This window comes from Euprymna scolopes, chromosome 3 (genome assembly GCF_053919585.1).
Source record: "Euprymna scolopes isolate OS-2025 chromosome 3, ASM5391958v1, whole genome shotgun sequence".
Taxonomy (NCBI): domain Eukaryota; kingdom Metazoa; phylum Mollusca; class Cephalopoda; order Sepiida; family Sepiolidae; genus Euprymna; species Euprymna scolopes.
The window spans coordinates 77,436,262-77,458,214 of record NC_136484.1 but is presented as its reverse complement, the minus strand read 5'-3'; the positions used below and the strand labels follow the sequence as shown (position 1 = coordinate 77,458,214).

The 21,953-nt window shown below is 32.5% G+C and overlaps 1 protein-coding gene across 1 annotated transcript in view; it reads left to right on the top strand.

Moving 5' to 3' along the window:
• The window catches only part of LOC145256388 (uncharacterized), a 215,744-nt gene extending 194,719 nt beyond the window's left edge, over window positions 1-21,025 (top strand). Inside the window, exons 20-22 of the mRNA XM_080115240.1 lie at window positions 14,585-14,709; window positions 17,073-17,189; window positions 20,788-21,025. Coding sequence (XP_079971366.1) covers window positions 14,585-14,709; window positions 17,073-17,189; window positions 20,788-20,941 — 396 coding nt within the window. The 3' untranslated portion in view covers window positions 20,942-21,025. The remainder of the gene's footprint in view (window positions 1-14,584; window positions 14,710-17,072; window positions 17,190-20,787) is intronic.
• The last annotated feature ends 928 nt before the right edge of the window (window positions 21,026-21,953 follow it).

The following is a 21,953-nucleotide window of genomic DNA, read 5'->3' as shown; positions in this document are numbered from 1 at the left end:
TTGCAAACCACCAAACAGTCAGCATGGCTTCTTTTGGTGCAACTCTGACTTCAGAAAGTGTTGTGGAGGTTCAGCGGCGTCTAACCACTGAACTAAGCATCGCCAATTGTCGTAAGAATTCACTTTTCATCGTAAGTCACAACCCAGTCGAGAAATGGGTTGTTCTTGTTGCATAAAAGAAGTTTTTTGTCTTTCCAATCTCTCGAGTGGTTGGAAATCATTGTTTGCATTATGTCTAATTCAGAAACAATTTCCTGAACAGTTGTGCATGAATTGGCTTTGATTAAGGCTCTTAATTGATCGTTGTCAACATCCGGTGGCTGACCACTATGCTCACCATCTTCAAGACTTTCGTCGCCACTATGAAATTTCTTAAACCACTATTATGCTGTGCGTTCAGTAGTTGTTCCTGGATCAAATGCTTTAATATTGTGAGCTGTTTCAGCAGCTTTTCAGCTTAGCTTGAAGTGAAATAAGAAAAGTGTACAGATTTTGCCACGTTGTATTCAACTTTCTGAAAAGAAAACAATTTTTTCAAAACGATTGTAATTTAAACGATTTAAAGTGAAAAACGCTCTTTTATGTATAAAGTAAAGGTATTATACTGAAAACTTATTTGAAAATACATCATTTGAAATCATAATGATAAATTCTGCAAGAACTTCCTTCTCAACCTATAAAGATAAATCATAGAAAATAAAATATTCATAAACATTTTAAATCTGTCCTGTTATATATACTAGTAGAATCCATATACTGGCATTGCAAATATGGCATAAAGCTGGAACATGGTCAATAAGACCCCCCCCCCCAAAAAAAAAAAAAAAAAAAAAAAAACAATAGAAAGTAAAAATTAAAAAATTTAGCCGGTTGAAATAAGATTTTGAAAAAATATTTAACTGCCAGTTGTCTAACAAATAGTTGTGATTGTAAAAAGTAAGGGCTGAAAGTTGGAAATATTTGATCAATTTAAGAATCCAATGAAAGGAAGTCATTGTCTGTCTCTGTCTCTCGCTATAAAATTTAAATATTTATTATTTATTTCACAAAAGTTGATACTCAGATTTCTGGGATATTGTAATGTCAAAAAAATCCAAAACTTAATTTCAGATTTCTAAATATTTTCAATGTTTTCTGAAATAAACATGTGTTACAAAAAGGCACAAATTATATTTTTAAACTGAAATTTTAATTTATATTTTATTTAAAGTCTTTTTTAAAGTCACAGATTTTACTCTTGTTCATGATCAAATAAAACTTGTCATCTAGGAAATAAACCAGTAATCCTAGCATATTTACTAATTTAAAAAGCGTCATGCAGAATAGTACATTTACTTTTAACTGGCAGCACTTTTCATAATTGTCACTGGCCATCTCCAACTCTGCCTTCGATTTAAATATTTGCCAATTTTACAATTCTTTTTCCTTTTTTTTTCTCCTTTTTGAAATAGCATTACCATTAAAGTGTAGTATACTATCTGTCTTTTCTGTCTTCCATCAGTAAAAGAGAAAGCAGTCTACACTGAGAAAATATGTTTAAATAACACATTTTGGTATTTTAAATCAGTATTTTATATTTTCTCCGGGCAACGTGAAGATATGGGCCCATGTTCTATTTCAATCACCTAAGTTATAGTGAAATGAATTCTTTCATGATTTCTTTTCAAGAATGATACTATAATATTTATTTACTTTTTTAATAAAAGCAATATTTTTTATTTTCTCTAGGTAATTCTGGCATATGGATTCTGTTAGTTTATTTTAAACTGGAATGTATTGTGGGTGAAAAGTACTCCTTAAACACAGGCGCACGCACACACACATACACATAGAGAAAGAGAGAGAGAGAGAGAAGCAAATAGATACTCTTATCATTAATAATGAATACTCCTGTCAAAGGATCTTCATGGATCTTGGCAAGATAATATTAATTATTTTCCTTTGCTGATAAATTAGAAAATCATACTGTTTAACAATGGAAAGTGGAATCTCAAGGTTTGCAGCAATTTGACATTGATTAAATCTACATTTATAGTAACATAAAATATGGATCCTCTAAGAATTCTAATGCTTCTTCGGTCGCTAGCATAATAAATGGTGAGAAACGCTAGATATATTGATATCTACAGCACTGTCAAAATGTCAATATTTCAAATTTTTCACTGCTACCTCATGGTTCCAAATATTTTTGTTGGGTGTCTATTTACGTCTTTCGTGTCTTCTGTATTTGACTAGAAAATCTTTTTATGTGTTAAAAGCCATATGACATTTTGGCATACTATATACTTTCTTCAGATATACAAATACTATTATAAGCATTACTAATTTCCAATGTAAAAACCTCTGTTCTCTCCTCTGGGCTATTGCATGTGTGAAAAAGGTATATAGTCTACCAAAGCATCACATGCACTAAATAAAGTTCTTTGTTTTTTTTTGTTTTTTTTCACATAAAAAGATTTTCTGATCATTTCTGTACCTTATAAGCTATACCCCCTTCACTTCTATAAAAAGATAAATGCTGGATCTATTTGCAGAACGAATCTAAATTAATAAAGATTCATACAAATTAATCTGAAAGAGGCAATAAGGCCAGAGCCGGTATTAACTAAATTAATTGCTGCCATGTTAAATCCATTTGGTGATTCTAAGTTTCAAGCTAATGTACTTTTTTTTTTATTTTTTAATTTTCTTCCTTTGAAGATTGTAATGCTAGGTATGGAGCAATCAAACCAGCTGCTAACATTGCTCTGCTTTTTGTTGAAACCAACTGAGAGCTCGGGGGGGGGGGGGATGATAGAATATATAACTATTTCATTTAACCACATAAATTAATATACAAAGATATAATTTTATGCATAAATTTTCAGTATTTACTTCAACAGTGCTAGATACATACGTAGAGCTAGGTAGTAAGTTATGAAAATATATATGGCAATTAAGCTACACAGAATATTCTGCACTTCATTCTTGTTGTGAGAATTCATCAGGCTTATGCATAAGCCTGATGAATGAAACGCAGCATATTCTCTGTAGCTTAATTGCCATGTATATTTTCATAACTTACTATATATATATATATATATATATATATATTATGACAGACATTGTTAAAAACAACAGAAAGCTTCTGCTTAGTAATATCTTTTTTTTTTTTTTTTTTTTTTTTTTTTTTTTCAATTTTTTGTATATACAGTGATGATCATATTTATTGGCACGGTAAAATAAAAGTTAAATTTTGTCTAATAAATTCTAAAAAAGGGATTAAATTAAAGAAAATAACAAAGTATATTATGTATTTTTAACTGGCCTTTCCGATGCAGCAATCGGATTTTAGGAAAAATAAATAACAAAGGAACAACAAACATAATTGCAAAAAACCCTTGTTCAAAATTATTGGCACGATTTATTTAATAATCAATTGTATAGCCTTTGGCCTTGATTACCTTCCTCAGTCGCTTTTCATAGTTTACAACCAAGTTGTTGCACTCTTCAGTAGTAATTTTAGCCCACTCTTCCTGACAATAATCCTCCAATTGAATAAGATTCTTAGGCTTCCTTTGCATTACCCTCAATTTTAATGTTCTCCATAAATTTTCAATTGGATTAAGGTCTGGGCTTTGTGATGGCCACTCCAAAACATTAATATGATTGTCCTCAAGCCATTTCTTAGTCAGTTTAGCCGAATGCTTTGGGTCATTATCTTGCATGAACCACCAACGACGACCAAGTGAGAGCTCTTTAGCAGAGTCTTTCAGGTTTTCATCCAATATTTTAACATAATCTTCCTTTTTTATGTTACCTGTGACCTTAACAAGTCGCCCTGGTCCAGAGGCAGCAAAGGATCCCCAAAACATCAAACTGCCTCCACCGTGCTTCACTGTGGGTATGGTGTTCTTAGGCAGGAAAGCTTCGCCAGATTTTCTGTAAATATAAGACACTTTATTATGGCCAAATAACTCTATTTTCGTTTTGTCAGTCCATAGAACACGTTTCCAGAATGCAACATCTTTATCAATATGACGTTTTGCAAAGGCTAGCCTTGCTTTCAGGTGCATAGGCTTCAATAAGGGAGTCTTTCTCGGACGACATGCTTTTAAACCAGCTCTCTTCAAAACTCTACCAACTGTATGTCGAGATACATTCACTCCAGAGGTGCTCTGTTCATCAACAATCTCCCCAACAGAGATCCTTGGGTTTTGTTTTACTTGTCGAACAATTTTCCGTTCATCTCTTGGGGAAAGAATCCTTTTTCTCCCTCTACCCTCTAAACTCATAACGTGGCCTTGCGATTTGAACTTGTTTATTATGGCTCTAACAGTGGATTTGGGAAGGTTTAGCTTCTTTGAAATCTTATAGCCCTCCCCATTGGTATGGCATGCTACAACAAGCTTCCTGACGTCTTCGCTGTGTTCCTTAGTTTTAACCATGGCGATTGAAAATTATAATTTAGTCACTTATAATAGTTTAAATAAATCGCTATCTAAAAATTATCTGAAAAAAATTATTCACTGAATTAGCGTTAAACAAGCATAATATGGCTATAAAAAAGTTCAGAAAGCACGTAAACCGGAAATTGATTGATATTATACTGATACTAAAAGAAAAACAAAGCCGTGCCAATAATTTTGAACAAGGGTTTTTTGCGATTATGTTTGTTGTTCCTTTGTTATTTATTTTTTCTAAAATCCGATTGCTGCATCGGAAAGGCCAGTTAAAAATACATAATATACTTTGTTATTTTCTTTAATTTAATCCCTTTTTTAGAATTTATTAGACAAAATTTAACTTTTATTTTACCGTGCCAATAAATATGATCATCACTGTACGTTGAAGATCTGGATGTATGGTTCAAGCATTTTTTTTGAAGTGTCTGTGGTTTTTACTTTTTGTGTAATCATCTACGCGTCATCAAGAATGTGTGTGTGTGTTAGGCTCTGCAGGGAATTGGGGGAAGTTTTTTTAAATGTTTTTTTAAATAGTAGTTGGGGTGTTAGTGTCAGTGGGAAAGAGAGGAGAGTATGCCAGTTCTGGGGTATTACTAAACAAGCTTTCTGTTGTTTTTAACAATGTCTGTCTGAATGAAAAAATGCTACCTAAGTATATGCAATTCATATATATATATACTAGCAAGAGTACCTGTCGTTGACTGGGTTAAAAAACAGCCTACAGAAAATGGACTCTGATTTATGAAAGTATGATAAGTCATGAAAAGGAAGGGTTGTAAAGAGATAGCTTCGAATTTGTGGGTATCAAAACCAAAGCAAAATATGATGAAAGTAAAAATAAAATAGATAAACCCCATAATTTATTATACCATACCTGTTCACACTAAAACACTTATCACAATATTCTGTGGATCTATATTAAAAAACCTTGTTAAACATTTCCATTCTATGGAGGTCAGGCGTGAACGAACACCCCATAATTTTATTATACCATATTTCTCCAAACTGAAACATAATTATCAAAGTATATTTACGCAGATAGATATGAAAAGTCTTTATTAAAGTTTGTGCCTATTTCCATTCTATGGAGGCCAGGCGCGAATGCAGACCCCACAATTTTATTATACCATCCCTATTTAAATTAAAACATACTTATCAAAGTATTCTTATGTACATCTATATCAAAAACACTTTTAAACGTTTTTTTTTTTTAAATTTTTATATTTTTTATTTCCTTACTTTGTGGACCAGGCGCGAATGCAAACCCCACAATTTTAATGAACCACCGTTCTGCAGGATCAAACATACCCATTCCTGTGTCTCGATACATCTATCATTATATGTAATCAGTTTTTAAAAATAGTCAACCATATAGGAGCCTATTCGTGATCAGACACACACACACACACATTCAGCTTTATATTATAGATATATATATTATAGATACATTAAAAATAGTCTTTGCAAATCAACCAACATTTTAGCATTAACATGTCTTATCAAATAAGTTAAAATTAAAATTATCCCAAATAAATAAGATGAAACAAAATCTGCCAACTGAAAATTAACCTCATGAAACCTGCCATTCTTCCTATACATATATCTCCCCAACATATTTGCAAGGCTCATGTACATTTAACCCATGTCCAATGCATAAAACCATTTTATCCTACCATCCTCTTTTCTCCCTTGCCTAACCTTCAATCTTTGTTATTCCTTGTATAAATTATCGAATCCAGTCTCTAATCATTATTAGCACAACTAGATTTTTTCCTTTAAATTGCTGTTCATTTCATAAGTTGATGAAATCTTTGTTGCCAGTAGCTATTGGAACAATTGGTTATTTTTGCTTTGTTATTCCTTGTATGCTGGTGTAACCAGATCAGGCTGTCTGAAGATGGTGTCCTGGTGCAAATGCACCTACATTAACCCCTTTTTTTCTTTTTTTTTTACTCTTTGCACAACTAAATCATGTTCTTCAAAGCCCAAAGCAAAAACCAGTCTCCCTCCCTCCCTCCCTCCCTTCCTTTTTTCTTTTGCCACTCCCACTTCCATACTGGTTTCCTAACTTAAAACACACCAACCAAGAATATCATAAACCCTTTCAATTCGCAGAGCTAAATCATGTTCTGCAGGATTAAGAATAAAAACAACAAAATCCACTACAAATCTTCACCTTTATCTCTACCTTACCCTACAAAATCAGTAAATCGGAATTCACAAATAAATATAAGAAGATGCAAATAACTTGAAGTATTAAACTTTTTTTTCCCTCTCTTCTCACCCTTTTGATAGGGCATCAGAATAAACCAACTGCTCCTCCTGTAGAGAGTAAAAATCCATCAATGAGGCAACCAGTAAGCCGTGGCTTGCTATCTGTAACACTTTAGAACGTGATCCTGGTGATTGAGCTAACCTAGACTTGGGTGCATAGAAGTCTAGGCACCGCAACACATCATTTTAGCTCTTACTTTGGCTAGACGGATGGTGGGAGAGGCCCGATCTGACCAATCGGCCATTCACGCCAAGCCCTAGCACTTACACTCAAAGTGCCAATTACCATAACAAAGAACAAAATTCAAAGGTATTCCAACATCTTTTTTCCTCGCTACCAAAAATAGGCAAATCAAGTAAGTGCTAGAAGGCACTGATAAGGATCAATCAATTGGAAAGACCAAAACTCAACACTTCATCTGTACATATGTATTTTTGATGACAGAATGAGCAGAAAATAGAAAATGCTTGAGAACTCCTTACCGAAAGAGTATATCCTCCACATAACCCCGACATGGTCAAGATGAATGTCCCATTTTTGGATTCCAAGGTGGGTAGGGAGCGTGGTTGATGAAAAATAAACTCCAGAATGCATGGCTGACCCCCCCCCCCAAATATTTCCCCCTCAAAATCCTTAAAAGAAACCATTTCTCTGACTCTGACCTCTCTAGCTCAGATGAGGAACAAAAATCTAAAACTAGAAAAACCATACCATCTATAGGTGAAGGAGACTTCCTAAGATTCCTAGTGTTCGAGTTAAAGAAAAAAATTAGAGGCATATCACTATTTTTAAAAAGCAAATCAAAACAAAAAAAAGATGGAAACCTACTAGTTGAAGTAACTAAGTATAAAGATGCCCAATCTCTACTTAAAATGAAGAATTTCCATGAGTATGATTGCAAAATCTTTTCTCATGAAAGACTAAACACTTCAAAAGGAGTGATTCGAAGCTACAAACTACCATTAGCAACAGAGACAGAATTAAAAACTGAATTAAAAAAACAAAGCGTGATCAGCCACATCCGTATCAACATAAAGACACAATAAAATAACTACTAATACATATATATTATACATAATACATATATATAACTAAATAATACACATATATTATACATATAAATTATAGATATATATTATACATATAAATAATAACTAATACATATATATAACTAGATAATACATATATATTAACTCTTAACACACCAAAAATACCCAAATTATATTTAATATAAAAGTCGATCAATACATTCCAGCTACGTTAAGGCATCTCAACTGGCAAAAATATGGACATCATAAAGAAGACTTTAAAGGAAAAAGAATATGTGGAAAAGTCAGACCACACTGAAGAAGAATGCATAAATGAAGTAATATGTGATAACTGCAAAGATCATCTGATCTTCTCTAAAATATGTAAAACATATAAAAAAGAAAAAGAAATAATGGAATTAAAGTACAAAAAACATAACATTCCCAGAAGCCAGAATAATAGTTGATACATACTTAAAAGACAACACATATGTTGAGACGACAAAAAAGATAACTAAACCATGCCAACATAATGAAATACATGATCAATTCCGTATACGTAGATGAGATACATAATTCCTCATACGTAGATGATATACATAATTCCTCATACGTAGATGATATACATAATTCCTCATACGTAGATGATATACATAATTCCTCATACGTAGATGATATACATAATTCCTCATACGTAGATGATATACATAATTCCTCATACGTAGATGATATACATAATTCCTCATACGTAGATGATATACATAATTCCTTATATGTAGATGATATAAATAATTCCTTACATGTAGATGATATAAATAATTCCTTATACGTAGATGATATAAATCCTTATACGTAGATGATATAAATAATTCCTTATACGTAGATGATATAAAAAATTCCTTACACGTAGATGAGATAGATAATTCCTTATACGTAGATGATATACATAATTCCTCATACGTAGATGATATACATGATTCCTCATACGTAAATGATATACATAATTCCTTATACGTAGATGATATAAATAATTCCTTATACGTAGATGATATAAATAATTCCTTATACGTAGATGATATAAATAATTCCTTATATGTAGATGATATACATAATTCCTTATACGTAGATGATATACATAATTCCTTATACGTAGATGATATACATAATTCCTTATACGTAGATGATATACATAATTCCTTATATGTAGATGATATACATAATTCCTCATACGTAGATGATATACATAATTCCTCATGCGTAGATGATATACATAATTCCTTATACGTAGATGATATACATAATTCCTCATACGTAGATGATATACATAATTCCTTATATGTAGATGATATACATAATTCCTCATACGTAGATGATATACATAATTCCTCATACGTAGATGATATACATAATTCCTCATACGTAGATGATATACATAATTCCTCATACGTAGATGATATAAATAATTCCTTATACGTAGATGAGATACATAATTCCTCATACGTAGATGAGATACATAATTCCTTATACGTAGATGATATACATAATTCCTCATACGTAGATGATATACATAATTCCTCATACGTAGATGATATACATAATTCCTCATACGTAGATGATATACATAATTCCTCATACGTAGATGAGATACATAATTCCTCATACGTAGATGATATACATAATTCCTCATACGTAGATGACATAGATAATTCCTCATACGTAGATGAGATACATAATTCCTTATACGTAGATGATATAAATAATTCCTTATACGTAGATGATATACATAATTCCTTATACGTAGATGATATACATAATTCCTTATACGTAGATGATATACATAATTCCTTATACGTAGATGATATACATAATTCCTTATACGTAGATGATATACATAATTCCTTATACGTAGATGATATACATAATTCCTTATACGTAGATGATATAAATAATTCCTCATACGTAGATGATATACATAATTCCTCATACGTAGATGATATACATAATTCCTCATACGTAGATGAGATAGATAATTCCTCATACGTAGATGAGATAGATAATTCCTTATACGTAGATGATATAAATAATTCCTTATACGTAGATGATATACATAATTCCTTATACGTAGATGATATACATAATTCCTCATACGCAGATGAGATACATAATTCCTCATACGTAGATGAGATAGATAATTCCTTATACGTAGATGATATACATAATTCCTTATACATAGATGGTATACATAATTCCTTATACATAGATGATATACATAATTCCTCATACGTAGATGAGATACATAATTCCTCATACGTAGATGAGATACATAATTCCTCATACGTAGATGAGATACATAATTCCTCATACGTAGATGAGATACATAATTCCTCATACGTAGATGAGATACATAATTCCTCATACGTAGATGAGATACATAATTCCTCATACGTAGATGAGATACATAATTCCTCATACGTAGATGAGATACATAATTCCTCATACGTAGATGAGATACATAATTCCTCATACGTAGATGAGATACATAATTCCTCATACGTAGATGAGATACATAATTCCTCTTACGTAGATGAGATAGATAATTCCTCGTACGTAGATGATATAGATAATTCCTCGTACGTAGATGATATAGATAATTCCTCGTACGTAGATGATATAGATAATTCCTCGTACGTAGATGAGATAGATAATTCCTCGTACGCAGATGAGATAGATAATTCCTCGTACGCAGATGAGATAGATAATTCCTCGTAGGTAGATGAGATAGATAATTCCTGGTAGGTAGATGAGATAGATAATTCCTCGTAGGTAGATGAGATAGATAATTCCTCGTAGGTAGATGAGATAGATAATTCCTCGTAGGTAGATGAGATAGATAATTCCTCGTAGGTAGATGATATAGATAATTCCTCGTAGGTAGATGAGATAGATAATTCCTCGTAGGTAGATGAGATAGATAATTCCTCGTAGGTAGATGAGATAGATAATTCCTCGTAGGTAGATGATATAGATAATTCCTCGTAGGTAGATGAGATAGATAATTCCTCGTAGGTAGATGAGATAGATAATTCCTCGTAGGTAGATGAGATAGATAATTCCTCGTAGGTAGATGATATAGATAATTCCTCGTAGGTAGATGAGATAGATAATTCCTCGTAGGTAGATGAGATAGATAATTCCTCGTAGGTAGATGAGATAGATAATTCCTCGTAGGTAGATGATATAGATAATTCCTCGTAGGTAGATGAGATAGATAATTCCTCGTAGGTAGATGAGATAGATAATTCCTCGTAGGTAGATGAGATAGATAATTCCTCGTAGGTAGATGATATAGATAATTCCTCGTAGGTAGATGAGATAGATAATTCCTCGTAGGTAGATGAGATAGATAATTCCTCGTAGGTAGATGAGATAGATAATTCCTCGTAGGTAGATGAGATAGATAATTCCTCGTAGGTAGATGAGATAGATAATTCCTCGTAGGTAGATGAGATAGATAATTCCTCGTAGGTAGATGAGATAGATAATTCCTCGTAGGTAGATGATATAGATAATTCCTCGTAGGTAGATGAGATAGATAATTCCTCGTAGGTAGATGAGATAGATAATTCCTCGTAGGTAGATGAGATAGATAATTCCTCGTAGGTAGATGAGATAGATAATTCCTCGTAGGTAGATGATATAGATAATTCCTCGTAGGTAGATGATATAGATAATTCCTCGTAGGTAGATGAGATAGATAATTCCTCGTAGGTAGATGATATAGATAATTCCTCGTAGGTAGATGATATAGATAATTCCTCGTAGGTAGATGATATAGATAATTCCTCGTAGGTAGATGATATAGATAATTCCTCGTAGGTAGATGAGATAGATAATTCCTCGTAGGTAGATGAGATAGATAATTCCTCGTAGGTAGATGATATAGATAATTCCTCGTAGGTAGATGAGATAGATAATTCCTCGTAGGTAGATGAGATAGATAATTCCTCGTAGGTAGATGAGATAGATAATTCCTCGTAGGTAGATGATATAGATAATTCCTCGTAGGTAGATGATATAGATAATTCCTCGTAGGTAGATGAGATAGATAATTCCTCGTAGGTAGATGATATAGATAATTCCTCGTAGGTAGATGATATAGATAATTCCTCGTAGGTAGATGATATAGATAATTCCTCGTAGGTAGATGATATAGATAATTCCTCGTAGGTAGATGATATAGATAATTCCTCGTAGGTAGATGATATAGATAATTCCTCGTAGGTAGATGATATAGATAATTCCTCGTAGGTAGATGAGATAGATAATTCCTCGTAGGTAGATGAGATAGATAATTCCTCGTAGGTAGATGAGATAGATAATTCCTCGTAGGTAGATGATATAGATAATTCCTCGTACGCAGATTATATAGATAATTCCTCGTAGGTAGATGAGATAGATAATTCCTCGTAGGTAGATGATATAGATAATTCCTCGTAGGTAGATGATATAGATAATTCCTCGTAGGTAGATGAGATAGATAATTCCTCGTAGGTAGATGATATAGATAATTCCTCGTAGGTAGATGAGATAGATAATTCCTCGTAGGTAGATGAGATAGATAATTCCTCGTAGGTAGATGAGATAGATAATTCCTCGTAGGTAGATGATATAGATAATTCCTCGTAGGTAGATGATATAGATAATTCCTCGTAGGTAGATGAGATAGATAATTCCTCGTAGGTAGATGATATAGATAATTCCTCGTAGGTAGATGATATAGATAATTCCTCGTAGGTAGATGATATAGATAATTCCTCGTAGGTAGATGAGATAGATAATTCCTCGTAGGTAGATGATATAGATAATTCCTCGTAGGTAGATGAGATAGATAATTCCTCGTAGGTAGATGAGATAGATAATTCCTCGTAGGTAGATTATATAGATAATTCCTCGTAGGTAGATGAGATAGATAATTCCTCGTAGGTAGATGAGATAAATAATTCCTCATAGGTAGATGAGATAGATAATTCCTCGTACGCAGATTATATAGATAATTCCTCATAGGTAGATGAGATACATAATTCCTCATAGGTAGATGAGATAAATAATTCCTCATAGGTAGATGAGATAGATAATTCCTCATATGTAGATGAGATAGATAATTCCTCATATGTAGATGACTGCTGAATCAGCTACAGATCAAAATATATTCACACCGTCGAAAGAAAATTACAAAACAACATAAATAAAAATAATAAATGGGCAACAAGAAATGATTTCAAATTTTCCAAAACTAAAACAAAAAATTTCTGTAAACAATTCAAACCTGACCCAACCTTACAGATGGAAGGTGAAAATATCCCAAACGAACACAAGCACCTAGGTATCCTCTTTGACAAAAAATTAAACTTCATTCCACACATCACAACCAAATACAATAAAACACTACAACTCCTATGAGTCATCGCGCATACAGATTGAGAAGCCAACAAAAACACACTACTCAAACTATATAGAACATTAATCAGATCAAAAATAGACTATGGCAGCTTCATATATCAATCCACCAAAAAGTCATATCTAAAAACCCTCAACACAATATGCCACTCCAGCCTAAGATTAGCACTAGGAGCGTTTCCAACCTCTCCTGTAGAAAGTCTATATGGAGAAGCGCATGAAACCCCTCCAATGCTTAGAAACTAATTAAATTAAGAAATTAAAAAACCAGATCAAAATACACAGCTAAACAGAAAAGAAAAGGTCAAACTAACAAGAATAAAAATAGGCCATACACATTTAACCCTCTCATATCTGCTAAAAAACAACAAAAAAAGAAAACCAACCCATCTGTATACTTTGTCAAACACCATTCACAATAGAACACATAATTATTGAATGCACTGATTTTGTGACAACAAGGAATAATTTTTTATGAAAGATTTATTCGATAAAACCGATTCCCCATATACTTCCAGATCTTAAAAAAATTGGCTTTTACAAAAAAATTAAAAAAGACCCCTTTATACAACAGCCACAGTAGGGGGGCAAAGAGTCCCTGAACCCATAGACACTTGACATAAAATAACCCAAAGATTTGACATGCCGTAAAACCAAAAAAACAAAAAACAAACACTTACCTTCAATACCTTGGACACTACACTTAGATCTACTTCAAGCAATTTAAATTGATTTAAAATTTGTGCATATACATCCTACAGTAACATGTAAAATCACCTATTTCCACATACTATTCACTGTAGATTAGATATTTACATACACATAGTATAAGGGGCAGTTAGCAATAATATACACACATTCATCTGATATTGATAACATAAAGAATTCAATTCTTTTGTAGAAGAATCTTATATAGTAAAGTATGAAAATATATTTATGAGAATTAAGCTACAGAGGTGGTTGCGTTTTTTTTCCTACAGGGAATTCTTTATGCTATCATAATGTAGTGGTTACAGATTTTGAGCTTGATATGCTGGATTCAAGTTCTTTAAAGGCAACTGCATCACTTTCACTTAATATACCCGTGAGAAAAGTATGAATCTATGTATGTGTTAAATAGTAGAAAAGATTAGCTTGTGAAGCCTTTTGCATCTAGAAAATTCTGAAATAATGCTAATCTTTTTCTGCTTATCCTGATATTGTTTCTAATCATCTTAGACTTTTTCCTTGGCACAGGACTGTGCTGAATGAAAATCTAGTAAAATGTTTTAATAAGTGTTTTTGAAATGGATTATTGCAAAAATTATTCTTTAATACTTACTGCCTGTTATTCAAAATTTAAAGAATGATTTTTTTCTTACTTTTTGTTATTTTTGTAGAAGACGTGCCGTTATATACGTAAACATCAAACAGAAATTGCTGGTGTCACGTTAAATTGTCCACAGGCCCAAGAAATTATTGCTGAATTACAACTAACTATGGATATGATGATACTAGCTGCTCGGTAAGTAATTATTTGAAATAATTAGATTGATGTATCTAATTATTTGGAGCTTTTGGGAATATGGATTACTCTCAGGTCCATTCAAATCGATTGTAGTCATTTTTTATAAGGCCCTCTACAGTGGCAATGTTTGATACAAAGCATATTTACTGTGGGAATCCAGCACCCCATTAAAAATGGAAGATACTTGGATGAATGCAAAATTTTTCCATTCCTTGATGAGGATATTTCAGCCATTTAGCCATAAACTAACACCCTCCTCTCAAAGGAAGAGACAGTGCCCGTGGGAATGACCTTCTGAGACTGACTAGAACAGATACTACATCCTGGTCTGAAGGCCAGGTTGTAATATCAGATATTGGTAGTGTCAGGATCCTATTTGTGGATCAAACTGGATCTACTATTGACAGACTATAAAATCTACAAATCCACAAACCAATTGTGTGCTTTTTTCATGAAATGAGTTCACAAGGGTTGACATGACCAACCTTTTCAGTCTGGGTGTCAATTATTGAGGTACAAGCTTAAAACAGACTTTGCTGAAAGTGTGCAATTTTAACTGTGTAACGTGTAATGTGTTCGGACAAGAAAACCTGATTCTCAAACTTATGAAATGTTTTGTCCTGAGTAAAACACTAAAATACTTTGGATGCCTTTGTTTACTGCTACCCCATCCCATTACGTCAAAATCTATCTTTACACTCCCTCTCCCTCCAGCAATCTTGGGTATGAAACAAAACTACATCAAGTGTTGAGGCCCCAATTGAAAGGATGAAAGGATTGCAAGAACTAACATCATTAAAAACATCCTACCTGAGCAAAAGACATACGTCTAGAGATAGCTTGTGAAGTTAATATTCTCTAGAAACTTCACTATGACTCTCCAGAAGGAGTTGTTATTTTATTACTGACATTTATTCAAAGAAAAAATAGTCATCCAATGAAGCTGATGAAATGCAAGTCTCTGCAGGTGATTTTTTGAGCATCTGTTATTTGAGTCAATGTTATTTTAAATTTTAATAAAACAAATCTTGCATGAAGATGTCATCATGTTTCCACATACAGTGCCTGTCATTCCCAAATGGTTATTCATGAAGAGAATTACATTTGAAACGACAATGGGTGATGCAGTGCAGTAGAGGCATTGAATCTCTACGGTTCCAAGTGAGCATCGTCTGAAGATACTGGTTTCAATCCTATCCAAAGAAGGTCAAAGGATTAGTTTGCTAAAATGTGGGGAGACAACAACTATGGAAGGCAGTAATTATTGGGGATACAGTTTCAAGACTCAACATTCCTATCTTGTTGCGGTTAACCATCTGAAGAAGGCCAGAGGATAAGTTGGTTGAAATGTGGTAAAACATCAACTATGAAGATTAGGATAACAGTCCACAAAAAATGAATAAACAGAGTTACTATCAGCCAAGAGAACCGTTTATCAAGCATACAATGTGATGATGCTGGCCAGTGTAGGTAGAGGACATGTGTTGCATGGAGAGAAATGATATAAAAATGATACAATGGATGTGTAATGCGAGTCTTTAAGATATACTTAGTTCTGATGACTTTGATGGTAAGGCCACATTGAAAGAATAAATGAGAGTTGTTATGTTAATGTAGAACAGTTGAGGTTGCAGGTTCAGTTCACAGACGAAGGCAAAGGAAAATATAGAAAGAACTTCAGAGATAGGTTACTTTAGTAGTCAAATTCCTTAAAGGCGTCCAGTGAATTCCAGCATGTAAAACGAACATTGATCTAAATCTGAAGGCAAATGATGAAACAAAAAAAAAATCAATCATTATGCATCCTAATAATCTGAGAATATATAAAAGGAATATACAGATAATTTAAAAAAAAAATATTTCATCATATAGACTGCCCTTGTGAATTCATTCTTGTATCATTATTTTTAAATTCATTCAGTTTATTCTTCAAATCTTCTAAGCTAGTGCTATCTTTAATTTGATTAGGTAATTTCTTCCACAAATATATTACTCTATTATAAAAAATAATCTAATTGTTTGGTAGATTTGTGTTTTGAAGTTTGTCTAAATTTTCAATGTAAAAATAGATAATAAAATAACTATCTTCCATATTTGGAAATACCATTAATTATTTTAAGTCACAAATCTTTCATTCTTCCATCTAATAAAGTAGTTAAACCTAAGGATTCTAATCTAATTTTAATTGAGATGTTTTTATTAGCTTCACCACATTTCCTTGCATATGCTTTCTGATTCTAATATTGTTTTTCAATTTCCCAGTTTAGTTGCCTTTGCTGAAGATTGAAGTCTAGTTCAAATAGAGCAAAATTCTATTCAAATAATGATGAATGATATATTTTTTCATTTTCTCCCCATAGGATTGGTCGTGCAATGGTTACTGCTGGTCGAAATCCTGATCCTCATGGTGGCCTCAAAGTGGTCAATATGGGTGTAACAAATCTCACTGCAACTGGAAAAACTGATTTGGCCAATAAGTAAGAGATTTTCTCTTGTCCTGGTTTTATTGTGTTTTTGAAAAATAGTGGGACAAACGGATTTAAAACGTAAAATTATTTATATATATATATATATATATATATATACAGTATAACTCCTATAATTTGAACCTCTGCTTCGTTCAAATTAGAGGATGCTGTTCCAGTTTCGTGATAAAAAATGTGCTGCAGTTAACTTTTATTTTCTAAGAATTAAGAAATAGTAAATGAAATTCATTGCTATATGATACTTCAAGTATATATAAAGTTGAGTTTACGATATATTGCAAGTAAGAATTGTTACATATTATTACCAGGAACAAAAACATTGAAAATAAATTAAATCTACTCTTACTTGTTAGGTATTTATTACCTAAGTTATCATCTACAGAAATCATACATTTATATAAAATACAGTTTTTTTATTTATTCATTGAATGAATCTCATTGCAGTTTCTATTTCATCAATTGAGCTCTCGGACACTGCCATTGTATTCCGTAAGTGATCACGAAAATCAACGTAGCTTCTTTATGATTATATCTCTTCGGAGTGACATTGCTTGCAAAACAGTTGTCACTAAAGTAAGGACTTTTTTCTAGAAATTTTATAACTGTCTCCATAGACTTTTCTGCATCATCCCATGATATTGCTTCATCAGAGTGTTCTTGGTTATTTACATTAGGGTCAAGAGAATGAGAGCTGTCGCTATTTTCATCACCATTACTGCCTTCAGGATATTGATCAGTAGTTTCCTCGTCTTGTTGCACCCACATTTCAACATCATTTGCATTAAGTGATTTAAGAACAGCATGGTTGGTCGGTAACTGTTTGATTTCAAAAATTTTTTCTATACCAGATGTATTCTCTGATTCTTTCAGTTCAGAAGCCTTTGGCGCTGGGCATAATTTACCCCATGTTTTTGTTAATGTGCTTGCTCAAACTTGATTCCATGCACTTGCGAGAGAAAATATGGTATCTTTGATAGTAAAATGGCGCTGAAAATCGCTTATACTCACGATACTATTTATCATATTCATTATGAAATCATTTCTGTAGAAACATTTTAATTCCAAATAATCCCTTGATCCATAGATCAATGAGAGAAGTCACATTAGGTGGTACGTAGCACACAAAAATATTCCCGCAAGATGACACTAGTTCTGACTCAGGAGGATATGCTCTACAATTATCGAACAGAAGCAAGCACTTTGAATCAAGTTTACCTAATTCAAAGAAAACGCCTCTGGACAACTGGCACAAATTCTGGCAAAAACTATTTTTTAAACAACTGTTGATTCATCCATCCATTTTGTGAAGAATAATAGGATACTGGCAAAGGCGAAACTCCTTTCAATGCTTGGGGACACTTTTATTTGCCGATGACAAGAAGCTTAAGTTTATGAGTTCCAGAAGCATTAGCGCATACCATCACTGTTAGTTTTTCTTTATTTAATTTGAATCCTTTTATTTTCTGCTCCTCGGATCCGGCTAATGTTTTTGTAGGTAAGCACTTCCAATTTACACCACTTTCATCAGCGTTGTAAACATCCTCTGGTGTTAAACGATAATCGTCAATTATCGTCTTGAATTTGTCACAATAATTTGATGCTGCGTGTGTATCAGCAGACTGTTGTTCGCCTGACATTGTTAATTGTTTTATACCATTCTACGCTTAAAGCTGCTAAGCCAGCCTTCACTGAATTTCATATCTTCTGCAATATTCAACTCTTCCTTAAGAGATTTTGCTTTAGCAATTATCATGGGCCCAGATATTGCTACACCTTCATTCCATTTTGCTACAAACCACTCATGCAATATTCGATCAAATTCAACTTGCTTTGGTCTGCGAAGGGTCCTTCTTTTGACATGTCTTTTATTTGAAGAGAAAGGAGCAGCCTTCAATATTTCCTCCTTTTTCTTTTTGATGTAAAACAGTGTACTTTTTCCAATCTTATAATCTCTCAATATAATGCTATTTTCGACTCCAGCATCTAATTTTTTTATAATTTGACGTTTTTCGAGTAAAGTCAGTGTCACTTGTTTTCTTTTAGAGTTGCAAGATATTGTAATGGGTTGTTTTACACTATTTTAAGTATAGCAATCGAAAAAAAAAAATGTACAGTTAGTGTAAATAATCAATAGCTAATCTACATTAATTACATAGTACCAATATTAACATTTCTGCGCAATATCTGACTAAACCATGTAAACAGTTTTACTGCAACTCCGCATCAAATATGCTAATACAATTTCAATGACGAGACAGTTCAAGTTTAGAGAAAGTCCAGGTTTAGAAGTCCAAATGGAGAGGAAGTTCAAATTAAAGGAGTTTTACTGTATTTTTTATTTGGCATGGTAGTCACCACTTATCGAGGCCCGGAAGCCACTCGGGGATAAAGGTTATTGCGTGATGTGATATCAATGGGATAATATCATAGTAATCGTTAGTAATGGAAATTTGATAAAGTGTCTTACTTAAGGGGGCGGTTTATCAGGAATTTGTTTATGTTGGACTTGTTTCTTGGATTAAAAACAAGACCTTCCAAAGGGTGAATGAACTCTTTTTCTGGGTCAACGGCCAACTAGCACCGTGTATATTTGTGTGTGTATATGTGTATTGGGGTGGAGAGGGCTCCTATAAGCCGTGGTGAAGGCAACCTTCCTAGGAGAAGCAAATCTCTGATTTAAAAAACCATAAAGCGGAAGACCAGTACCCGCATTAAGCTGGTCTGCAGTTTAATTTGTTGCTGGCTATCTTGCTCTTGCTTGTTGCTGGATCTCAACATTTTGAACCGAGAGAGAGACTTAGCTGTCGTACAAAGCTAAGACTCTGTAACATCATCTTTGTATAGATACTCCCTCAGGTATTTGGGCTCATGGATTTTAAATGTCTGAGGGAGTGGCACTCGTCTGACAAGACGTTGCAATCATCATCATGTGTGTATATATATATATATATATATGTATACTGTTACATTCACGTCTCATCAGGAGCAACAAAGAATGGTTACATAACTTAGAGTAAACAATTAAAAACAATTTTTGGTTGTCTGATTTGAATACACACATATATTGAACAAGAGGGGATTGAAAAATTATTTGCAGACCTTTAAATATACAGTCAAAAAACACATCTCTACACACAATAAATTAGATACATTTTTTCCCCTTTAGAAAAGAATGGTATAGCTGCCCCATTCTTCAAACAGTTTTTTCTTTTATGCAGCCCAGGATAATTTAATTTACGTAGAAATGATCAGAATTCACATTACTTTTGCGTGACCGTTGAGCATAAAATCAGCTATAGATTGTAATTTTGGTTTTTCTATTAAGTTACTAGATTTTACAAAATGCATAGACATGTGGGTGTTTATTATTAAAACATAGATGAATGCATTTTCATTTTAAGGATTTCTTTCAACAAAATAACAGAAGTAAAAAAAAAAAAAAAAAAAAAAATTTGAAGAAGAAAAATAGGAGCTTTAAAACCTATAGATTTTTTAATAAAACAATTATCAAAACAGATGAATGTTCTAGAAAAATGTCAAAGAAGATAGATTAGAGGTCTTATATTTTGTTGTTTCTTTCTATTCACAGACTTCTAGAATTGATTGAAAACTACCGTCAATGCTGGAGCAAACGTTACCTCACTAACTATGGTCTAAGAGAATCAATGAATTGTTTACGGAATGTTCTGAAGCAGTTAGTTCCTGATGAAGACACAGACAAACTTGCTAATAATGTGATATAAAAATTTGCATTTTTTTTTTTTTTTTTTCATAATAAACAAAAAGGGGTCCAAAATTCTGTATGAATCACAGATCACATTTCAAGGTATCTATTGTTCAGGGAAACGTTTTTGATAAAGTGCACATTTTTTGTGTTTGGGAAGAGAAAAAAAGGTATTTTAATATTGTCATTACTTCTATGTTTCACTTCTATTTTGAACTGAATAGATTATTCCAATTTTTGTGAAAGCTACCAAAATTATTAACACAAAATATGTTGGTCTTAAAAACAAAATTATCACAAGTCCGGAGACTGCAGCTATATATCTCAAGACAAATCTTGTCAGTGAATAACTCAAATTTTTATATGCAAATATTAAGCTTTTTGGCTTGACCAGATAAATTTGAGAACATTCTTTTAGATTCGTTTATCATATTTTATCATTAACTACTTTATATCAATTCAAAGTGGTACAACATTTACACAACATGTTAGAATAATTTGTAAGTTCTTGCATTATTAAATCTATGAACCTTGTATTTGCAGAGTTTTCTACCAACAGAATAAGTCCTATAAGTCCTATTCTGTGATAATTCAATGCAAAAAAGAATGCATTACGTGACAGATAAGTTAATAAGAAGCTGCTCAAATGAACAATTTAAGTGTTAAAAACAAAATATATTCAACATCAATAGAGAACCTTGTCATTTATATAAAAGGAATATTTTCATTTAATGGGGTTGAATCAAAGAATATTTTGGTATTTAACCTGAACCAAAGTTTGCAGAAAGCAAACGATGTTCATATCCCAATTTCAATTACACTTTGAAATCAGAAGATTTTTTAATGTTCTATACAACTTCTTGTTTTGCTTCTGACAAAATGATTATTTTTAAACACTTTTCACTGACTGGTATCATTTTTAATATTATTTAGGTTTTTAAAAAGGACTTTTTTGTCATCAAGCTATAAATAAATGGTTTATATTTAGTTATATTTCAGAATTGCATGCTATCACAAAAATTTTGCACCAA